Source organism: Arctopsyche grandis, chromosome 8 (assembly GCF_051622035.1).
Source record: "Arctopsyche grandis isolate Sample6627 chromosome 8, ASM5162203v2, whole genome shotgun sequence".
NCBI lineage: Eukaryota > Metazoa > Arthropoda > Insecta > Trichoptera > Hydropsychidae > Arctopsyche > Arctopsyche grandis.
Genome location: NC_135362.1, coordinates 26,351,543 through 26,377,361, shown reverse-complemented (window position 1 = coordinate 26,377,361; position 25,819 = coordinate 26,351,543). Strand labels below are relative to the sequence as shown.

At 34.1% G+C, this 25,819-nt stretch overlaps 1 protein-coding gene across 1 annotated transcript in view; it reads left to right on the top strand.

Annotated features, from left to right (window-relative positions):
* The window catches only part of LOC143915912 (band 4.1-like protein 4A), a 162,456-nt gene that overhangs the window by 9,224 nt on the left and 127,413 nt on the right, over positions 1-25,819 (top strand). Inside the window, exon 3 of the mRNA XM_077436733.1 lies at positions 12,197-12,318. Within this exon, the coding sequence (XP_077292859.1) occupies positions 12,197-12,318 (122 nt within the window). The remainder of the gene's footprint in view (positions 1-12,196; positions 12,319-25,819) is intronic.

The window sequence follows — 25,819 nt, the reverse complement described above, 5'->3', positions numbered from 1 at the left end:
GTCCACTACCCTTGTCATATTTCTCACCCACGTGTTCCGCTTCCTGTCTTTCCTCGTTATGCCAAGCATACAGCGTTCCATACTTCTTTGAGTGCATTGGATTTTATTTTGCATCTTGGCGTTCAGTGTCCAAGTTTCACATCCATACGTCATCACTGGCAAAACGCATTGATCAAAGATCCTTTTCTTCAGGCAGAGTGGCATTTTTGATTTAAAAACAGCATTCATCCGTCCAAATGCACTCCACCCCAATTTCATACGTCTCTTTATCTCTTCATTTTTACTACCAGACATGTCAATTATTTGACCTAAATATAAATAATTATTTACTACTTCTACTGGTTTATCATCTAAGGGGATGCTATCAGGCATGCAATAACTATTGAACATTAGTTTAGTCTTATCTACGTTAATTTTTAATCCTACTTTTCTACTTTCCCTGTCCAGCTGTGTTAGTCTGATAAGTAGGTCAGCTGAATCACGAGCTACTAAAACTATATCGTCTGCGAACCGAAGGTGACTCAAAAAGCGACCATTGATGCTTACTCCGGCTGTATCCCAATCCAATTTCCTGAAAACTCCCTCAAGCACCGCATTGAATAACTTGGGCGAGATTGTATCTCCTTGTCTTACTCCTTTTCCTATGCTAAATCTATCTGTACCTGAAAAAATTTTAACTGAAGCTGTGGCATTCTTATATATTGTAGCTAACAGTCCCACATAGGGTTCCGGCACTCCCTGTGTTTTTAGAGCGTTAAGTACTGCATTATGACTAACTGTATCGAAGGCTTTCTCATAATCGACGAAACCTAGGCACAGTGGCCGTTGATATTCGTTGGCGCGCTCGATTAGTTCGCCAACTACTTGGAGGTGGTCCATTGTGCTGAAATTTGCCCTAAACCCTGCCTGCTCTATAGGTTGGTTCTCGTCGAGGATATTCTTCAGCCTTTCTGTAATAACCTTCGTGAAGAGCTTGTAGACCGCTGAAAGTAGACTAATGGGTCGGTAGTTCTTGATATCGCTTTTGTCGCCTTTTTTGTGTATTAAAATGATAGTTGCGTTATTCCATCCTTCTGGTATAGCTTGGTTCTGGATGCATTTGCTGAAAAGCCTAGCTAAGATATTAATTAGGGGGGGGCCGCCACATTTTAGTAAGTCGATGGGAATATTATCTTCCCCTGGGGTTTTACCATTCTTTGCAGTTTTTAGCGCGGCCTCTACTTCGCTAGGCAATACTGCAGGAACCCTTTGGCCGTGTGTCGATTCCAGAGTGGGGAATTGGCCGTTGTCGTTCTCGTATAGTTTTGCATAGAACGTGTAAACTCTGTCTATGATTTCTTCTCTATTCCTAATTATTACTCCGCTCTCTGATCTGATTGCGATCATTTGGTTTTTGCCTAAGAAAAGATCCTGTTTGCACTTTTTCAGGCTACGGTTATTCTTAATGGTATTTTCTATTAGCTTGCTGTTAAAATCCCTGACATCCCTGACTATTCTCTTCTTAATTTCCTTATTTACTAGATTGTATTCTTGCTTATTATTATCCCTATCTAAATTCCTTTTATGCTTAATTAGGTTTTTTGTTTCCGCTGAAATTTTGCTTAATTTAATCTGTTTCCTGAAACCACCTAATTTCTTACCTGTTGAGGTTAGAACCGAACTAATTACAGTGTTCAATTCCTCGATGTCTGCTTCTGGGTTTAATTTCCCGTATCGATTTCCAAGTTCGAGTTCGAATTCCTTTTTCCTAGACCTTAGTTGAGCGAAATCTGGAGAGTTACTGCATCCTTTTATTAATTTCCTACGTTCGCAATTTATATTAATGGCCATCTTGGCACGGACTAATCTGTGATCGCTGCCTATATCTACTTTACTTAAAACACTAACGTCTTTAACGGAGTGCAGGGCATTTGTTAGGATGAAATCGATCTCGTTTCTGTCTCCTTTAGGACTCTCCCAAGTCCACTTATTGTTGGTGTTTTTCCTGAAAAATGAATTAGTGATGAAGAGCCTGTTGTGTTCTGCGAATTCTATGAGGCGATCGCCTCTGTCGTTTCTTTGGCCGGTACCAAAATTGCCTACTGCTCTTTCTGTGTTTGCCTTTTGTCCTATTTTTGCGTTAAAGTCGCCCATGATTATTTTAAAGTGGTGGCGGCTATTATCGTATGCGCCCTGTAGTTTTTCGTAGAAGTCTTCTATTTCCTCGTCTGGGTGGCTAGATGTGGGGGCGTACACTTGGAAGATTTGACAAGTGTACCTGCTCGAGATTCTTAATACTACATAGCATATACGTTCCGATATGTCGTTTATTTCTATAATATTTCTTTCTATTCTCTTATTGATAAGAAACCCTACTCCTCCTATTCTACCATTTGGTAGCCCTCTCCAGTAGAGACAGTTACCACTTTTTAGGATTATTTGGTTTTCCTGTTTTCGTCTTACTTCGCTAAGTCCTACTAAATCCCATTTGATACTTTCTAGTTCATTCTCTAATGCAAGCACACTTCCTTCACTCGATAACGTTCTTACATTGTACGTGGCTAAATACAGGTTTCTATTAGCTAAGCTATCATCCATCGTCACTCTTACCTTGTTGGAGGTTTGGATATTATTTTTCTCGCATTTATCCAAGATGTGTTGAGAAAAAGGCGGTACTTGAGAGAGATTTCCATTCAAGGAGTGAGTTCTTACCGCCATAAACTCTTCTCTGTGGTCAGCTTTGACATATAGTCATCCTAGGTATCACTTGGATCACTTATGAGTTATTACATGCCATTTAACAGGGTTACTTTGTAAGTGAAAGTAGTTAGTTATGATAATAATAGATTAGCAATTGTTATACTACTTTTTTACAGATCTTTATCGTGAGACGCCTCTTTGGAGACAACGGATTTATATATGTGAGTGCGGTTTGCAATTTAATATTTTAATAATAACTTTAGTAAAGTATATAAAATTACACGAATTACTTTAATATAATTTAAATATGAAAAAGAACTGATAGACAGTTGGGAAACACCGTTTCTGTTTGCTATTATTCTATTAAGTAAAGTTCGTTAAAGATTTTTGGCTGGAAGCAATTATGTGGAAGATTTATTGCTTCTGTGGGACCGACTTGGCTGGCGAAGGACCCTTTTTTTGTATTCAGGTAGGGAGATGTATCTCGTTTGACACCGATTTGACACAAAAATTAGCACAAAATTTTTCGAAATAACTGATATAAAACCGCTTTTTACGACCGATTTGCTGTTTATTTTTACACTTAAATTATACTAGGATGCAATTAGTAAAATAAGTGATTAGATGGTTAAGTTAAATTTCGTGCAATAGCCGGGTTTAAGCGAGTAATAGCGGGAGGAACGCAGAAGCACGTCCTCCTCACATGACACGAAAGACCGAACTCCAAATATATATATATATATATATATATATATATATATATATATATATATATATATATATATGTATATATATATATATATATATATATATATATATATATATATATATATATATAAATGTATATATATATATATATATATATATATATATATATATATATATATATATATATATATATATATATATATATATATATATATATATATATATATATATATATATATATATATATATATATATATATATATATATATATACATTTATATATATATATATATATATATATATATATATATATATATATATATATACATATATATATATATATATATATATATATATATATATATATATATATATATATATATATATATATACATATATATATATATATATATATATATATATATATATATATATATATATATATATATATATATACATATATATATATATATATATATATATATATATATATATTTATATATATATATATAAATATATATACATATATATATATATATATATATATATATATATATATATATATATATATATACATATATATATTATATGTATATGTATATTATTTGTATGTATGTATATGTATATTATTTTTTAAATAAATACTCTTTAATGTCGATGATCGAAAACAAATTGCGTTTAGATAATTTGGGTTTGATTTAATCGGCATGAATTTTTTTCTTATATGTATGCACTTCCTAAAATTTCCTTATAACGAAATATAAAAGTAATAGTAATGATTATTTTCACGGTCATGAAAAAATTGTATGTAGCTGTTTTCAGTGTCATTACAATAATTAATACTCAACATAATGAAACAATTTCAAAGTAATTTGAAGTTTTAACTGTAACAATGCAATAGGAGTATGTACATAGTTAATAGTTACATAATAAATTTAAGACTTGTACGGAAATATGATATTGGAGATAAAGAGTTGAATGAAATTGTCGTGAATTGCATTTGGGCAAATGAATGCTGTTTTTCAATAATAATAAAAAAAAATGGCGCTTTGTTTGTAAAAGATAATTTTGGATAAATTTCAATGGCAAAAAGTTGCCTTAAGTTTATTGCACCTATTGAAGTATGAAAAACGTAAAATGAGGAGACACACAAAACGAATCACTTGGTGTGAAGTATATTTAGATAAGGTGACATATTTATCTATATAGTGGAGTGATTCAATTGAAATTGAAAGGGTGTAACTTGAGGCTATAGTAATGGAAAGAGAAAGTACTTAAATGACGCCCAAAATAGTGCAAAAGAAGAAGTAAGGAAAATGTGAGGTTAAATGCTCCTCAGAACAAATATAATCATATTTGTAATCATATAATCAAAACATTACAGCCAGTATGGAAAATCAATGGAGGTCTACAATATTCGTGGCGTTTTTTGTCGAGCGTTTGCTATTCTATCGAACCACTGTGAGCTTGCCAGAAGTCGAGGCGTTTATTACGCAAAACACCAAAGAAAGTTTTCCTTTTTCATTCTTTTATCGTTCGCATTTTCCGAAACGACCCCGAACACGATGTGGACGATGTATGATAATGAGGCCGCAAATGCGTAATTTTCTTCTTCCTAAATGAAAATAAAATAAAGTAAAAAAAGTGAAGCGAAAAAATGAAAGGTCTTTGCCGTATGTCCGAGATCAACTTGTTTTCCGATGGGAGTGCTATTTTTTTACTAAGGCTATGAAAAAAACGCGTAAACTGTGGGTCGCGGTCGACAACCTGTTTATGGAATCTTATTTACTTATATGTACCTACATATGTAGCTTTAATTTTTAAAGTCAAATAAATGGAATAATCGTTTATTCATGATTCATGACTTTTAGTGTATCTTCCACTATTTCCCGTTACATTTTTTTAAAATGAAAATGATATTTTGTTGATTTTTAGCATTGTTTTCAATATGTTATAATCATCCATTACTGGATTAAAACTCTTATCTCTTATCAATCATCATCCTATTTTTTTTTTATTTACTACTTTGTTCCTTAGTTCACAGTCTTTCTTACTGTTCTCTATATTTATATTCATATGTATATTCTCTTTGAGTACTGTCTTATAATATTAGCACTATCTTATAAAGAAATAATTTCAACTGCATTTTTAGTATGATAATTATCAGCCGAATATCTTGACGTTGCTCGTGCGATTAATAATTGGAAATAAAAGAAAAAAATTAACATTTTCAAGCCATTTTGTATGGAGCTTTAATTGTATTTAGATAATATGTTGATTCAATAACACTGAGCAACAAAAAATCACGTTTTTGAGTTACCAGAGCGGAGACTAGCCAATCTTTACTAAGTTTGACCCACTGAATTCGAATATGATATTGATTTTTGTTGGTGACCGATCGTTTACGAGATATGCGCGTTTAAAAAAATCCGCGATTTTTACAGTTTTTTGGCTTTTGCGGTCTTTAACTCAAAATTTAGGATTGTTACGCTCAAACTGAGTATTGTAATCAATAGTCAGTTATTTTTCCTATTAATTGTTATACTTCATTGCTTTAAAATACTTCTCATTAATTGTCTATCGAGTTTTAAAAGTCAAAAATATATTTTTTTTACGGATTTTTTTTCCGTGTTATTTTTCATTTATTTGACAAATTTTTTATTTCACCACGTTTATAAGGATTGGTTTTCAATTCAAAGATTGGTTTTTTTTGTTGCTCAGTGTAATCAAAGAAACAAATATTCATGTTAAGGATTCAATTTAAACACGATATTATGTACGAATCATACATATGTACATTTATTTATATATTTATATAATTTGAGCTATCTAGCTAATTTAAAAAATACATTTTTAATTACTTAACTCTAAAATTTTATGTATAAATTTATATGCACTGTCCTTCACAGAGGTGTCTCCTCGCACCTCGCAAGAATGCATCCACGGTCTTAGAAGACCTGACGCACTCAGGGAAGGCATTGTACATGAGCAAACCCCTGTGACAAACACCACCAGCTGTCTTATTTTTTCTTACTCTACCTACAACTAAATTGTTCTTATTCCTAGTATAATTTCTTATTGTATAATCCTTAAAATATTTTGGTAATAACTTATGATCTAACTTATAAACAAAAGAAAATGTACTAAGATTTAAACTAATTCTAATACTCATCCATCCCAATTCATTTAACATAATTTTAATACTTTTTAATCTGCCCACATTCAAAATACCTCTCATGGCTTTATTTTGTATCTTTCTTAAATCTTCGCCATTAAACATATTAAGCACAGTGGCACAATAAACCCGGTCTCCGTGACGAGCCGGAATCTGAAATTACCGAAAACGCAAATATCGAAAGGCAAAGATCGAAAATCGAAAGATCTTAAGTCGAAAGATCAAAAAAAAGGCTGCATGGTAAACGGTACATACTTATGTACATACTCACTTAATTTGCGCGAGCAGGATACAACAGGAACAAGAGGAACATGCTTTTCCTCCCGTATTAATGTGCGCGCGCAGAATACGGGAGAAAAAGCCTGTTCCTCTTGTTCCTGTTGTATCCTACTCGCGCAAATTAAGTGAGTATGTACCGTTTACCATGCACCCTTTTTTTTGATATTTCGACATAAGATCTTTCGATTTTCGATCTTTGCCTTCCGATATTTGCGTTTTCGGTAATTTCACATTCCGGCCCGTGAGGTAGACCCCAATAAACCACGTGTGGCAATACAATTGTATTATAGACTAAAATTTTACTTTTTCTACTTAAAATATTTCTTAACCTACATAAAACACAAACTTTTCTAGCCATTTTTTAATGATGTATTCAGCGTGCACCTTAAAATTAATTGTGTCTATGTGAAGTCTATGTGGATTTCTAGATATTTTACATTATCAACTATTTCAATAATTTTATCATCAATTCTTACTTCATTAAATACATTTTTATTATTCAACCACATCATTTTTGTTTTACTCACATTCAGTTTTAATTTATTTTCACACAACCAATCACTTACATAATTTAATTCTTTATTTAAAATTTCAGACATTACATCAACATAATTTCCTATGATATATGTATATTAATCATACATATGTACATATACAATGTATTTCGCAATATTTTTTAAATACAGAAAAACTTTGTACAGTCTTGATATATTCCATTTATGTTCATACATTGTACGTATTTAATTGGAAGAAAATACTCATTTTATTCCACTTCTTCATAACAACGAGCACTCCATATTAGGATTTCGCAATTTATTATGTGAATTGATACGCGACAACTTTCACGCCAGATATAAATTGTAATCAACGTGTCAATACGACGACGACTCAGGGGAAAAAAATCAACTCACTCAAAATTTTATATACACGTTTTATTTTTCGAACCGAACGAGTCAGGCAGCTTAATTGTGGACGTATTAAAATTTAGCGATGGCACGAAGACTTTGTGCGGTGTTCAGCTGAAATTTGAGACACGTCACTGAGTTGTAATAGTTGCACGGCATCCGTGAGAACGCCAAACTAATTTCGTATGTCAAAACCCTTTTTTTCCCTTCTCTCTTACCTTTTGTACCTGCTCCGGTCGAAATAATTACAGTGTTTCTTCAGTGCTTGGAAACCCTCGAGCCAATCATATCTCTCCGTTGCACACTGGATCGGAACCGATTCGTATCTAGAATTAAATCATTAAGTTCACATAGTCGGGCAATCCCCATGTAATGATATGTTTCGCATGAATAATATTTAATTGATTTTTTTTTGATTTTTAAATGCTTTTTATTATTACTAAATTATGTTCACAATACATCTTATATGTATTTTAATAGCTTTAATTTAATTTTGTTAGTAATCATAGTATTATATTATTTTAATGTAAATATGTTATGCTAATTTTGTTGTTGGATGTGTTCTTTGATTGTGTCTTGATTTCATGATGTTGAGTAATCTTAGGTGTTATGTGGAAAAGCACGTACAATATTTAAGAAAACATTTTGTTTCAGTCAGATATGGTTCTATGTATGTTAAAATTGATCAAAAAGTTAGCTCCAAAAATTGCGAACATAGATAATTAAATGCACGAAACATGGAAAAAAAAGTGGTACAGTTTTCGTGTTCGGTTTTTTCGTGACCAACTTTATCTGATCACTTTAAATACATATGTACATATGTATGCGTGTAATAAAATAAAATATATGTAAATAGATAAAAATGACCAATTTTGACTGAAATGAAAAATACATTTTTCGTTTTTAATCGAAACAAGGTCATAATGACTCCATCAGTGCGTCATTCTGATCTAATTACAAATATTAATTTAAATTACACACACACACACACACACTGAATGTGAAAGTTATGAAAATATTATACATAGTAAATTTTTCAACGTCAGTATACAAAATTGGCAGTGAATATGTGCACAAATTTCTTACAACGAACCCAGTATCTGTAAAGCCCTGCTAATAATTATCAATATCAACCTTAAAACACTATTTATTAAGAAAGAGGAGGCCTTTTAGGTGAGGTACCACTTCCGGTCAACTTAATATTTAATAATTTTTTTTTAAAAAGTTAAATCGTAACGATAAGCAATCATAGAAATAACAGTGTTTGAATTATCTCCAAAATACACAGACAAACATAAATATTTTTTTTCGGTGATTGGTTTCGAGTTCAAATCGAAGGGCTAATATGCTGGCAAGATGGTTTTACCACTGCAGTGTGGAGGTTAAGAGACAATTATTTTTGTCCTTTTGTATTAGCCTTTATACTGGAGAATTATGGACCAGATACAAGCGGGCGACGATGAGGAAGATAAAAGTACAATATAACATCTGCGTCGCAAATGTTTGTGGAAGGGCATGTGCCTCACTTCGAGGCCATTCTCAGGATGAGAACGGCCTCTCTACGTCTTTGTATATTTTCATCTTCTAATTGTCTTCTTGTTGCTGCATCTTCTCATTTGCATTCTTCATTATATGTTCGATGGATGGAGCTACTCCACCGACCTTAAATGGACATTGATTGATTGTTCTTATTATTATTATTATAATTTTTTATTAATATTTTTCAATAATATTATTATTTATATGGGCGTTGGGGATTGCACTATTCTCCCTATCGCCTGAAATAAAAATTTATTATTATTATTATTAAATCAGTCAAAATATTGAAGTCGAATTTGTGCACAGTCACAAAACTTCATCTATTGTTAGCACATGTATGTACATACTACATAAGATATAGTAATAAGTTTGAGGCCATTGAAATCCTAATGCGCTATCTCCCTTTTATCTTTAGAAAAAAAATATTCAAAAATCGAGGTGATAAATCACACATCAAAATACCCAAACGATGTTTTAAATGTCAAAAGTGAATATATTTCAATACAAAATCCTTTTTAGATTTATTGCAATCTACGATTCGACCTTGGCCCACTGCGCGTTGTATGCAGAGAGAGAGTGAGAGAGCGGGAGAAGTCCCTAAACTTCTTATACATACATTATATGTTTTTATAAAAATCCGCCTCTAATTTTTAATTATACCACTTCGAAAAACGATCGGTGGGCCAACAAACGTCAGGGTCACGGTCGAAAATGCAGGGCTAAGCGCGCGTCCTCTAATGAGGGCGCCCTCACAAATTATAAGGTACTCTTTGGCGGGTTCTCTTTCAGATGCTCATTAATAATTCATGATGTTATGCATTCTAAATGCGTATAATATAATAATATAATATATGTGTGCGCGTACGATTCTGCTTCTTGCACTGACCGATCGCTCTCTGGGTAGAAAACCTCGTGCCTGAATGCAATGATACCTGTTAATAAGTACATACATATACTTCGTTGCCTCTCGAAACAATAGGTCGTACCCGTATCCACTCAATCGATTTTTCTCAGATATTTATTGGTGTTGTCTTATTTGTTTTGTGTAATTCGATGCTTTGTATGCGAATCGGTGATTCTCAAATTTTTATCGTATTTATGATTGGTTTCAAATATAACATATTTAAAGTGTATTTAAGTTCTCTATCTACCAATGTAGATATGAACCGTTATAATTTAAAGTCGCATAACTCCAACGTTTCTTCATTTCGAGAAATATCTCGCGAAACATTAAATATAATGCTTTGCGTTTAACAATATTTAAAAATTCTGGTGGCTTGTAATACGTTTATTCTGCTTTCCGAGATTCTGCACATATCGAATTAAAAGAAGTAATAACAACTTGTGAATTAAGTCAAACGAAAATAGTATTTTTGGAACTGCAAGGTGTACTTTCGCCACTTTCAATTATAACTTTTCATTATATTGAATTTTAAATTAATTGGTATCCGATTACACATTACACTAGGCATAGTTATGTTTCTAGTACAGATATTGCATATTCACAGACGCTAATCAGTGGAATTATAATTTTGATCATATGGGGTGGTCCATGGGTAACGGACGCTTTTGTAATGAGTAGTACTCGGCCCTTAAATGAAGAAGGAACCTACAGTTATAATCGTTTGATTCCTCGCTTCATGTCATTTAGTCATCATGCCAGTAATCATGAATATAACCGGAACTGTGATGACGACAGGGAAAATTTATGGTTCCAGCAAATATACGTATGTATACAGCCAGGGCCTGACTAGTTGCAGATATAGCGTTGATCCCTAGTCGGCTAATTTCGCGCTTTGGTAATGTGCCTTCACTTGACCTTTCCATGTGTGATTTTTATTTGTGGAGATATCTTAAGGCACAAGTGTACAAAGAAAAACACTGGAAAAACTGGGAAAACAAAACAATAAAATCGAACAAATGGAAACATTGGGAAGAATGGAGGGGATTTTCCGAAAACGGCTCTGAAGTGTGTTCGTGAAAACTAACTTTATTTGAGTGATATAATTTTGTACATATAAACATTTCAAAATTTCATACTTTTTTACCTTTATTATTTGTCAATAAATAATTTTTATACAAGAAATTGATGAAGTACCGGTTAATTTATAACCACCCGTTTTACAATATTATAAGATTATTTTATAGAATGCTTTTAGAATTAAAAAATTGATTGATATCTTTAAAGCAGAAATATTAGATTTCTGAATGACTTTGTAAACGGAATGATTAAGTACATCACTCGAATTGAAGAAAATAAGGATGAGTAGTCCTGATCATTGCAGTTTTTTCAATTTCTAGGTCACTATTAAATAAACAATGCAAAAATTCATTCAAAAAGTAAAATAACCGAAATACTTTTATGCACATATGTATGTAGATTATCTGTCCCAGAAAATATTTTAATGAATTGTGCCTCGCTTCTAGCTATTTATCGATGTAGCTTTGTAACTAATGGCTGTTTAATTTAATTTTTATATTTTGATATTACAAAAATACTTTTTTTTTCATTATTTAACATTGTAGCACACTTATTTATCATTCGTTTTTCTAGCATTGAGAAGTGGGTTTGTAATTCCATTGCTTAGATTCATACTCATTCCTCGAGTTATGAAAATTGTAATCTCGCCAGCGGAATTGTAATTTGACTGAAAATAATAATTTCACTGTAACATATGCATATGTTTAAATTTAATGAGGAACGTTTTAGAATCTCTTGATAAAAGTCTATTAATTATCCCGTGAATATAAACGCTGCTGTACCGATCATGTTGCATCTGCTCTCTTTTCCCATATTCATGTCTTGACCTCTTTTCCTGTCCAGGTCGCGGTGCTTCGAAACCTTTCCGGTTGAATATTTATTGTAATTATTATTCAAATTCTGACGCTCGGTAAATTTTAAATGTTTCAGAGGTGGCTAGAGGCTCGCAGACGCTTGGCACGTCAATTGAGAGGAAACGGCCCTCACACCCTCTATTTGGCCGTCAAATTTTATGCAGCAGATCCTTGCCGACTACTCGAAGAAATCACCAGGTAAGATTTCTTTTTATTATTATTTTCCGTCCTATATATATATATATATATATATATATACATATAATCGTACGTAAATATGTATGTATGTACAACAGGAAAAAAGATGGTTTTTCGAATTGCTTCGAAACATACAAAGAGTTTTCCTCATGAATCAACTCACTTTTAAAACTAACAAGGCGCGAAATCTTTACTTTGACTCTTGTTAAATGTGTGACTCCTAGACAATTTTCTCTCTTGGCTGTGTGCGATAGTGTTGCCTTTTGTAAAAACGATCCGACGCAGACGTGTAATATGATCACGTTATACTAAGCATCCCTTTCAGTTCTTGCACGTTGATTCATTTGCGAATGTATACATATATTATATATATTATACATACATATTCTTCACAGTATAATAGTGAAAGATCCAAGCTATTTTCCAGTTGAAAATTTTCGAATTGAAATTGAACACTTTCTGTGTTATTTGCATAGTTCATGTTTCGATAAGTATAAACTTTAGTATGAATACTCGAATAGTTTTTCATTGACTAATTGTAATTCGCGCGGAACGCTCGCACTCGAACGGTTCGTTCTTCAACTGATCGAATTTGCATCTTGAATGGCGAGGAGGGTTACAAAGTCGACGAGTCGGATCGAATTACAATAAGATGAGGAAGTGAGGGCGCGTACATAGAAGGGGTGCAAATTTTGTTGAATTTTAAACCGGGGCGTATATCCCGAAGAGGGGCAGAGTGAATAGTGCAACACCTGTACCACAAGAAATATTCGCAATATCAATATAATATATATAAAAACGGGCGTGACGTTTGTGGATTTGTGACTATGTGTTTGGGTATGTGGCAGACGCGTGGACACACACCCAATCAGAGCAAAGTATTCGAGACGAGGGGAAGCGGGGAAGTGGGGGAGGGGGTGTGTGGAGCGTCATTTAACACATACACACACACACTTATTTCATCATTTCGAACGGGTTGGATTGGTGAGAGCGTAATCCGCGCACTTTTTATTACGATTAATATTACGTGCGCCCGCGTGTCTATAAATTACCTTACTTAAATATTTATAGTATAACATATAACTTTATTTTATTTCGTGTATCAATTCCTTTCCGAAACCACCCGTTGAAATCGACGGACAGAACACTAGTTAATCAAAGGACAGGAATATATTTTGTGCCTAGAGATATTTAATAAAATAAATACACGCGAACAAGACAAGACAATTAGAGCGAAGTGGTTCACGTGGACTAAAACGTTTGACCAATTAGAGCAACGACGATACATTCTGACCAATGGGTGCATTTTAAGCATCCGCTGTAAGGACATGGGGTGGCGAACGATCGTGTTGAGGAAATTCGGGGAAGTGGGGGGTGGGGGGTGTGGAGCGTCTGACATGTGCTCTTGATATTGAGCACCGAGCGACGCCAAATTAGTAATTTGTACAGGAATATTGTAAATATGCATGTTTAAACTTTTGACTATGCCTAGAGAGCTTTCTGGCGCCTTTTGAAGTTCGAGCTATCGATGTGTGAGATGGATGATAGGGAGATAGATGGTTACCCTCTATAAATAAGGGGTTTATTCATGAGACTCGTAGCAAAAATGCACCTCGATGACGAGATATCCCGTTGGAGGCTCGTCGAGTGGTCCACAGACCACTTTGCTATGCTGATGTGTTCATTTGTCAGCCTCGGGGTTTACACAACACTTTACCACCCCTTATTTCCCACCCACCCCTCGTTGGTATTTAATTATTGTTGCTCATTCTGGGCAACTTTGTGCAACGCTAATACGAACAACTCGCTCGAACTTTAATCTAATAAATATGCGTGTCTAACTCCTGTGTAATTTTGAAACTTTGACTTAAGCTAGTATGTATGCGCTGTTTAAATTTCAACATGTGTTTTGTGGTAGAAAGAATTATGTCGGTTGAAATCAGTCGTTTTGTAAAATCAGACTCTGTGTATGTGTGATTTTTATCGTAAGTGTATTTTATATCGATTTTATTTATTTCAATACAGTTCACTTTATATATGTACATACATATGTATGTATTTGAATTATTTGAATTTGTAGGATTGAATTGTAAAAACCGGAATCGCGACCGCTTGAAAAAAAATCCAAACATGATAAAAACGATGAGATTTAATTTTAAACGACAGTATTTACTCGACAATTATGGCTTTAGCCGGTGTTAAAACGCGACATTTTCCGGTTCGCCCGCTCGAAACGATGCTGTGACCAACCTTTATAAAAATTTTGGCACCGCTGTATGAATACTCAATCTCTATAATTATATGAAGAACTCGGGAATGGTTTAATGATGGTTCAATGCATGAAAATCTTCCAGGTTATAGAATAAATTTATATATCATTTGCTATAGATGTAAATATGAATGCTCTTTTGTCCGCTGTTCAAATCTACAGTTTTAAATTTGGAAACAACGAATTGGGTAAACTATTACTTGGTAATTTTCACTTTCACCCGTCCGAATATCGCTGAAATATTTTGCTAGTGACTTATAAAAAGTTTATCATTTGTTTGTCCGCTGGGCATATCAACAGCTTTTACCTTATTTAATTACATATATATATATATATATATATATATATATATATATATATATATATATATATATATATATATATATATATATATATATATATATATATATATATTTTATTTTATTTTATTTTACATATATACCAGGAAGGCCTTACAGGAAAATCCCAATGCGCCTTCCTGGCCAATTACAAATACAAATGCAGCATTTTTTATTATAATTCGTTGAATTGCGAGACACTGAAAAAACTCGCAAATTAACGAGACATCTATGAATTGTACATAAATTCTTATTGTACATCCATCAAATTTCAAATAGTGGTGACATAGTAGGTAGGAAGGATTTTTAGCCAATCTTTTTTTCCGGGAACCGTTTCAACAATGAAATCAGAGAAAATTGGCAAACTCTGATAGGAAACGATCAACCTGGAGTCACAAATCCAGGTCTGACCAACAGCATACTCTGAAAAATTCATTTTCATTCAGGGATAGAACCCGGCACCTTCTTGACGTTAAGCAGAAGCTTAACGACCGAGCTATGCTGCTGGCGAATGACACTCATTCCCGTTTTTCCCGTTTCCGTTCCCGTTTTTTCCCGTTTTTCTTTCACAGTAATCTTACCGGACATGCATACAACAAATCCTGAAAGTTCCATCGTAATCGCTTCAGTGGCTTAGGAGCCTATTCGAGACACACACACATAAACACAGACAAACAATATTAATCTTTATATACATATGTATGTATGTACATACATAATAGATTTCAATATATGTACATATATTCCAAATCTCATGTAATACTAACTTATATAATAGACCAGAACCTTTGTAATGTTTTTGGGAAGGTACTTACCCAAAATGTGTTTGTACTTTTTATTCTATTTCGACCGCCGAGCAATGACAGTTCGGTGGAGTTAACTTGACCTTCCATTTACAATTTGTACCCCCTGCTATGAATTATTTTATTGACATATTGTATAAAAATATGCTTACTTATATTGTATGTAGAATTTGTTTCTCGAAAATTCATCATATATCGAATTTGTTGATTTTGCTAGTTTATCCATAGATGACGCTGTTGTATTGTATTGTGATGTTAAGTACTTATGTACAAAAGTTTGACCATAGATGTCGCCTTGGGTCAACCTGTCATGGCACCTATGGTAGAAATGAATCTAATATACATATATAAATATAAGGTTAATATGGTGAAGTCTTACCCATCTTGTTATCAACGAATTTCATGGTATTATTAAAAACAGTTACATTTTGAAAACGTTTTCTGTTCATCCGGTTCTTTCTTTACGTATATTTTATAAATAGTAAAAATAAAAAAAATGTTACTATATATGTACATATGTTCACCTGTTTAAATTATTCTCAATAATGGTTGACAATGCTATGTTGAAAATACTGTAATAATTGGATATTTAGCATATTCTCGCTGTAATACAATTGAAATATATTTAATAGGAGCTACAGTGAGGATTTTAAGAGTTTCTTCTGATCGTTTTGTGCCAAATGTATGTATGTACATACATATATATGTATATTACAAAAGTGTATCGTATTCGCGACCGGGAAATCTTGGTGACCCGAGCGTCGACGGGGCACTCGAGTCACCCTTGGCGCCAAATTTATGCTCGAATAATGAAAAATTTAAATATTGCCAACTTGCCGGTGTTTCGCTTTTTTTTCATTATTATTATTCTCATCCCTCACCACCCCCCCCCCATCTTCCCTTCCCCTCTTCTGCAGGTTTCGTCTCGGTTCTGCAAATGAATCCGGTGCTTGCGCTAAAGCCGCATAATTTATCCGGCGGATAAATTTAAATATTTGCCAGTTGGCACTTTTCATTTTTTCACACCTTATTTGTGCATCCTTCTGCATACAACCCTGTTTTTTGTATTATTCGATTTTTTGTCGGCATTTTCCCTTCGTTAAATTGCGTTGATTTGAATGAATTTTTGTATGAATTTGAAACTTTTTTGAAGAATTGAATCGTTCGTTAAATATATAATTGTATGTATAGTGAAAATAAATTAACAATATATGTAATTAACCTACAAAATAGTTTTATTCGCTTTTTTTAATTATAATGTACACAGTTTTAGTTGCCGCACGTTCGCCGTTGCAATCCAGTTAGTGAAATGTTAATTTATTTTTATTACGAGCGAATATGAAACGCTTTCCAGTGAAAAGCTCGAGGCACTCATGTATACGCCCTGGAATATGGAGCTTTCATTATGTGTATAAAATATATATATATATATATATATATATATATATATATATATATATATATATATATATATATATATATATATATATATATATATATATGTATGTACATATACAGCGTGTCATTTTCTTTAATGTTACTTTCTGTTAATTATTATGAGTGCTGTATCCTGTGTAGTTCAATTTCTGAATGCGTTATGTTCGTCAGAATATTAACCTTTTACAATATAAAATACATACTGTATAGTTTACATGTATATGTATCTGTTTATTTATTACACGTTTGCCATAGTGATATTACAGAGTCTTCATTATGGCTAGACAAAAAAAGAAAAAGAGTATACATTAAGGCAATACTAAAATAAAACATAATAATAAACCAAAACTAGCATAAATATAAAACAAATACAATACTAGAACACGTTATATACATATATGTACATGCATATATAACAGTAGATAAATCTATTAAGATAATTGATGTACATATTTGTATATTTAACCAGCAGGGTGGACTAGTGGTTAGCATGTTATGCTTTTAGCGAAGTGGTCACAGTTCGATTCCCACTAGTAGCTGTTGGCCCGACCTTGGTTTGTGTCTCCAGGTCGATCGTTTTCTTTCAGAGTTTACACATTTTTCTGATTTTCATTGAAACGATTCCTGTAAATTAGAATCTCCTTTCCAATTTTTCTTGCAAATTTCAAGTTATTCAGCGTCTTGAGGTTCGCAATTTCTATAATAAAATTGTCTCTATAGATGTCACTGTGGATGATGTTTGTATTAATTCGCAGTATATAATAATGCTTGTATTAATTGTAGTATTGTATTGTATCTTTATTAGTACACTCGTCGCTTAGGAGCGATCTGTAGAGGCGAGTGTACATATTCAATTGAAATAAAAATAAAATAAGATATAGACTGAGATACATATCGGTTAGACCTATGTATATACTTGTAGAAATTTGGAAATATTAATATACATATACCACTGAACATCGGTTTATAAATTTGCGTATATACAATGTATTTAATATATTTAGATAATAACAATTAAATGAAACTGAATATTCGTGGTGTATTCGAATATGTTTTTATGCGAGATACAAATCTAATAAACCGTCCGGCGAAATTTTCACATGAAAAAATATAATATTTTTTGCTGCATCCGGAAACCGAAACATTTCACCCGGAAGGGACGAATTCGGCGGAGGTGGTTGTGGGTGGGAGGGGGGGGGGTGTACTTTAGGCCGGAAGTGCGACCTGTGAGCATTCCGCAAACTCTTCCGGTCAAATTCAATAATAAAGTGTCGCGTCTCGAACGCAACTCGATTTGCAGTGGCGGCTCTCGCATGATAATTGCCCGCCAAATTAGATTTATCGTCGAATTAGCACTCGCGTAATTCGAAATTCTCGGTCTCTACATGTATGTATGAATGTAGAGACCGAAAATCGGAGATAGTTCCGATTGAAGACGATCGATTTTCACTTCAATCGCGTCGCGTCCCATTGTTGCTCGAGCGGTGGGTGTGTATTATTCGTGGTCGTAAAACGAAATCACACGGTCGAATTAATGTCCTTACGAGTCCTGCGGGATCGTGGAATGCCGCACTTTCGCACTTTTGCATTAAATGTTTTAAACGAGTCGTGCGGAAATTTTTAATGCGTTTAATATGTCGCGCGATGGTAATACGCAAGTGTGTACCTTATTAGCGGCTCTTTATTGTGCTTTTGAGACGATTTTTCATTTTATTATTATTTTTGCTTGTGAATATTCTTTGATCATATGTATTATGATCATATTATGCTGATATGGTTAGATGTAATTCTATTTATTTATTTTTAATTAATACCAGGATGGCCTAACAGGTGTAACCCAAATGCACCTCCCTGGCCTGAAACATTGTACATTTGATACAATGTACGAAGTATTATACAAAGTCAATTAGCATCCACAGAGACATCTAGGTTTAAATTTGCAGCATTTTAAAACAATTCAGCGACATTCAGTAAATACATATCAATTGACATCCATAGAGATATTTATGGTCAAATTTGTAAATTTACAGCATTTTATACAATTCTGCGAAATTCCAGACTGAAAATTCGAGATTTCGCCAGAAAATGGGTAACGTTAATTTGCTAATTTGTCGGAACCGTTTTAATGAAAATTAGATAAATCCAAGGTCTGGTCAGCAAAAACCAGTGGGATTTGAGCCCGTGACCACTTTGTTCAAAGCATTATATGCTAACCACTAGTCTATTCTGATGGTTAATGAATGGTAATCTATTGGTATCCGAAAAGTTGTTTCATTTAGGTTGCATTCTTGCTGCGGTGGCTGCACGTGACATTCACATTCGCATTCGTGAATGTTATTGTTGTGTATAATTGTTTCGTCTTTCATTTTATTTTCAAATTTGACTTATTTTTCACATCGTTCTAGGGATAAAAATTATATTCCATTTTTGTATCCTATTTCAAACGTTTACCCTTGGTGTTGAAATTCCTTCATTGCTAAAATTTCCCATTTCAAATGCCTAATCTCTTCCGAGTCACCCCACTGCCTTTTATTACTTTATTTTTTTAATGTAACAAAATTCTCTTCGAAAGCTTATCTTTTTGCTTATCCATAAAACCTACCGTAGTCAACTAAATTTAAACATTGCGGTATTGGGCTTTAAAAGTATGAAAACAAAGGACTTTTATGAGTACTTGTTTCGAATAATTATCTGTGCTCCCAATTATTTCCAACATTATCTTGAGAAGTTTGATATCCACTGCTTGCACACTTCATCTGTTTTCGTGTACGTAGTATCAAATACAGAGGCTCTAAACATCTAAAATGAGACTTTCAATAAATTAAATTAACCGCTGGATTAGTAGAACCTTTTGTATCTGTATTTCTTATTTATCCCAATCTTCTTCATGAGACACCACATATCTTACTGCTAGCATCCTTAACTTGGCATTATCGTACATATATGTACCCAGTAGTATCAAATACCCATGTTCTGTTAAACTTTCAAAATGATAAATTTCAATGAAGGATATATTTATATCGGTTTGATTATAATAAAAGTTTGTATGTTAATAATTCTGAATATCTTAACTATCCCCAACATTATCATGAGAAGTATCATATACGTACTTACATATGTTTATGCTACCTAATATTATATTCTCGCGTTGTATCAAATCAGTTTAAATTACGCAATTTCTACGTAGATAACTTTCGTATATTTGCTCATATTCCGTATTTGTTTCATATTAAAATAATTTTTTCCACTATTTTTTTCATTTACCACATGAAGCTTTATAATATATAAACTACCAATGTAGCATAACATTTGAATGTCGTTATGTCGCCAACAAATAGCAGGAAAAAAGCAAGACCCGATATCTTGGATGTAAATAAGAAATAGTAGAGGACCTACATGAGAACCTTGGGGTATTCCCCATGGTAATTTTTCATAAGACGAGATATAGTCTCTTTAATAGTTACGGCTTGGAACCGATTGGAAATACAGGAAGACATCCAATCGAAAAGCTCCCTTCAGCACTTCCATTGTTTTAAAATTGATCTTCACAAAAAAACTAAAAGCTTCGCATTACTGCACATATGTGAGCGCTCAATGAATATAAAAGAATATTTTGACGTAGTACCTTCATTACGTTCATAGGTCAGTCACACACGTCCAAGTAAACTTTCGTCGTCGATTTGTCCGCACAAGTTTAGCCACATCAATTATGGCAGACCGAGCTTGGATCGTTCTTACACATCAAGACCACACGGTGCGAAATGTTTCACTTTCCGCGTTGCGGTCCCGCTTATTCGCGCAACTCTCGATTCGCGGATTCGCGGTCGCTCGCAAACTACTCACTTCCCGCTTTTCAATTACCCGAAACCCAATACGCTTAATTACCCCGCCGTTGGGGTTATTGTTGTTTGTTCGGTTGATGTTTCAAACGAATCTGCAGTCTAGGTCAGTGATCTCCGAAATTGGTCCGAGAGCCGATCTGTGATCAAATCCACCTATCAAGATCGATCTGAAAGATTTCGGAATTACAAAGAGAAGATATAAAACATCAAATGTCAGTGTCAAAACTTGCGTCATATTTAAAAATGAAATAAAACACTTAATCGATTCGATACTTGGGTAACTTGCGCAATTTTAAGTGTATTGCTTTTTATCGCGGTGTTTTTCTTTTTCTTTTTTTTGTATGTATTTATATATAACTTGGTCTATTGTTGAGCGGCCTTCACCTGTTTGGAGACCGGACCTTTTGTGTTGGACTTTTTAGAGCTCGTTTCCCGTCGAGCCTTTTTTGGAGTACTCACGTAGGTATTGAACGATTTATTATTAGTGTGTTAAGTATATGTTGGTTTATATCGGGATTGGTACTAAATAAATACTGAAAAACGTTATAATATGTATATGTAATCAAAATGTTATAATTTAATTCGATTACTCATTTAACATATATTTTAAAGTGAATGGGATATGTTCGTTGATTTGTATGTGCAATTTTTTTAAATGCACAATTCTCGATGTTGAGAGCACCTGCCCCTCTTATCGCGCTTGACAGTAATCGATAATCCCTTTTCACGCCGATTCGCCCAGATCTTTACTCGTCTACGTGATTCTTTAAAAAAGGAAACTTTCGTTCGCGTTTGACGGGCCATGGGGGTGGAATGGGTGAGATCCCATCTTCGAGATCTGCTCCGGAACCAATTGATGGGTCCAGAGACTTCATGCATATTTATGAGCGGGCCTCAGCCGCCGAAACTTTGATTGATTTATAACGTTACGAAAGTCGATATATCGGGAATGGCAGGTAGTGTTCGTATGTTTGTACTCTGTGTTTCGATTCGCAAAGGGCTTATGTCGGAGTGTGCAATTGTGATGAACAATGATGTCATGAAACTGCTATTTATGCTTGATGCTTCCGATCGTCCATTTGAAACAAAAGGACGAAAGAATTTTTAATTTTAAAACAAAGGGTTTCCGGAATCCCTTGGAAACCCGTTTAATGTTGGCAATTCATGCATGTCTCATATAAATTTGCATTCAATGCTGTCGTGTATGAAGTCTGCTCCAGTTGATCGTCAACGGATAATACGATGATCTCGCATCCGATTTGACGTTGACCCTTATAGTGCCGAGCCACCCTCTTATATATGTACGTTTTCATTCGACGTTCAGATGCGGTCAAGCGAGGACTGGCACTGATTCGATTAATCATTTCGCATCGGTTGACACGTGCCTATGCAAATTAGCCAGCAGGACCTTTCCAAGACACCCGGTTCATCGGATTAACCAGTCGACTGTTGTAGGTACGTACATATGTGCGTACGGTTCATTGAATTGGTTGCATCGTATAATTCAAATTGTCACATACATATGTATGTAAATTGCTACACATGATTGAATTCGACCATTTTTTTCAATCTTACTTTATTCGAGGTTTTGATTGTTTGTGCGATCGGTCGAGAGTAGGAACTTCAAAATAAAAACATCCCCACTCCAATAAGCCCTAGTCGAAATGGAGTTCATAGCCACTTGCTCTTTCGTCTCGCCCTATATGATATGTAAGTATGTATTGGGTGTGCTGAGGAAACGGAATCGCAAAGTCGTTCGATTCAATTCGGTTCGGGTCATTAATCCGGTCGTGATTCGGCGATCTTCCGTATACCGGTCGCCTGCTCTGCCCGATTGCACACCTAATTTAGTTAGAAATCCGGAACATTGTCTTGTCTTCCGTTCGACAGGTTCGATTCTGACGTATTTACATACGTTTAATCGCGTGTGAAATATTCATTTCGGGGAAAAACTGCGGGAATCCAGTCGTACAGTCGCGATCCAAAACTTTGAAGCGGGCGGATGTATTTGATTTATCAATTTTGATTTCAACCATTAAATTTTATTTATTAGTATAGGTTGTACATGCATATATGTATATACCAGGAATGTCTGACAAGTAAACCCGATGTGCCTTTACTGATAAAAAATTATATTTATTTAAATTTGGATCATTATGGCATTACAGGAGTCCCTAATGCGCTAAATGGTCAAAAAAAATGCAGACAGATGAGAAAAATAATAATATATACATTTATAAATAATCATAAAAAAACAATAGGAGATAAAATAAAAATATCAAATAATAAAATACAAAGTAGGGAATGTCTTGCACCTATAGGCAGCACCAATATATAAGAACCAGCCACAAATACAAAACATCGATGCGAGGCTCAAATGGAAGAGAAAATTTCTACTTATACATCACATTAAATAATGAAAATGATTATGAGCGCAGGCCACCAGACAAATAGGCTAAAATAATCTCTGATAACCTACATACTTTCACTTCGGTGGATAGTATCATATTCACCAACGATTGCATTAAGAAGTCGTAAATTAGTGATGTCAGCCTATATTGAGAGCTATGTTGCTGGTTTGTTATTGTGTGAAGTTTCAGTACTGGAGCGAACTAGATCTGAATATCCTCATAAAATTTTCATTGCACGTCCACTTTGAAGGTACTTTGAAGGTTTTAAGATGTCTTCTCAAGCACAACGTCATATTAAGGGTTGAGCCTCTTGTCTTAATAAATTATTTTTCACTTAGTTATAATATCAGCCAACATACTATGTAGTGAAGGAGATCTCATACAGGGCAATAATTCGCTCGGTAAATTGCTTACAACGATAATTATCGTAGCAGGAAATGCTACGAGCGATTTGCCGAGCAACTTTTAATTTTTTTTCCCCAAGTCCACTCAAATATGCATATTATACATAAATCGCAAACTTCAATCTACCATTAATCAATTACATTAACCGGTCAATTATACGTTTTCAAATATGACAGATTTACACGATTTTGCATCGTCGGGATTCAAATTATCACCAGACGTGTCGTCGGACCGGTTCGTCGATGCTACCTTGGACACGAATTGAACGCGTGAAGTGCGTTAAAGGTTAAGATCGAAACGTATTGTTAAAAATGTATACGTTTTGAATTGGTTTTAGAAGTGTCAATCGACATAGTCAATCGTTATACATAGTTCAGTGAGAGTTTGCAACGAGTCACGCCAATTAATTGCGTCGATTGTTAAGGTTCCGCAGTTAAAATACCCGATCGACGTGTATGCGCGTTTTTTACGTACCCACCCTGTATAATTATATAGGCTATTGATTAATTGCTTAATAAAAGGGCTCTCTCGCTTTTGTATTATTCACCTTTTGAATGCGGCGGCAACTAAAAATTTATATAAGCACTCTATGGAGGTAATAAATTGCGCACATCGGACGTTCTCAAACAGCTGTGTATGTACTTTTCTTTCAAAGTAATCTGGGTTAATAACTTAATTGTTGGATGATTTGTTGGGCTATTCAAATGTGTATAGTTTAAATTATAAACATATATAAGAATAACTTAATGTCGATACCTGATCACGTTTAAAATGTGTGTTTGCATTTTTAGAAGATTCGAATGCCGTTATTCCTATTACATACACTGAAACATTCTATTGATTTTATAATATTTTATTTTATACGTTAATTTCTACCGTAGGTGCCATGACAGGTTGCCCCAGGGTGACATCTATTGTCAGATTTTTGTACATAAGTACTGTAGTTTGGCCGCGTAGAGGTTTCTCGCGCAGAATTAGTGATAGAAGTAATTTATTGATCTTGATTCGTCTGCCTGCCAGCTCCGAATGAAACACGGATCAAAATCGCATAATATTTATACCCAGTCTCAACACAGAGCGGTCATTGGTCGATGGGTCGCGATATCTTATTGGCTGTTTTATACGTTTTGTTCATACATACGTCGAGGCCTTTTTGGCGCGAAAGTGATATCAAATGATCAGCGATAGTAAACCAGTGATTGACGAGCACGAATCACCTTATCTTTACGATACAGCAATTTAAAACATATCAACACAATATAGTCATCTATGGATAAATTGGTATAATCAACAATTAACTATTACAGTGAATTTGCAAGAACACGTTTTACAGAGTATGTATGTAGGTAGCGTATTTATAACAATCATCTATGGGCAATTGGTATAATCAACAATTAACTATTACAGTGAATTTGCAAGAATACATTTTACAGAGTATGTAGGTAGCATATTCATAGTAGGTAGCATATCTACCTATAGATAATCGGCAACCCTAGCAGGAGACTGTCGATCTGGGCCCATATCTCGCAGCAGCGTACATACATATGTATATGAATCGAATAATCAATACTTATAAAATCTTAATCCTTGTTTTTCAAATTTTAAGTAGGTCGAAAGTAGTGTAGTTAATTTGAAAAATAGTATGCAAATATTTGACTAATGTGTAGGTAACTTGCAGCACTCATTTATAATAATAGATCTGGTGTAACCTTCACACGTGGAGTCTTCGACAGTTGGTTCAGTGGGATGAGTATAATTCTGAGTGGTTAGGTCTTATCCTAAAGACCCAGAGGCCTGAATCCCCTCGGGCGACGAGGGCGCGAGCATTCCGCACAGTTTGCGCTTCCGAAATTATCGTTTATTAAACAGGAATGCTCTCTCGGTCCGGCAATTTGCGTGCGGACAAAGCGAAAACGCACCGTGGGACCATTTTCCGGGACACGACTGAGACTTTGAGTGTGTCTGAGATTTTCGTGTGGGAATTCCAGACAGCAGC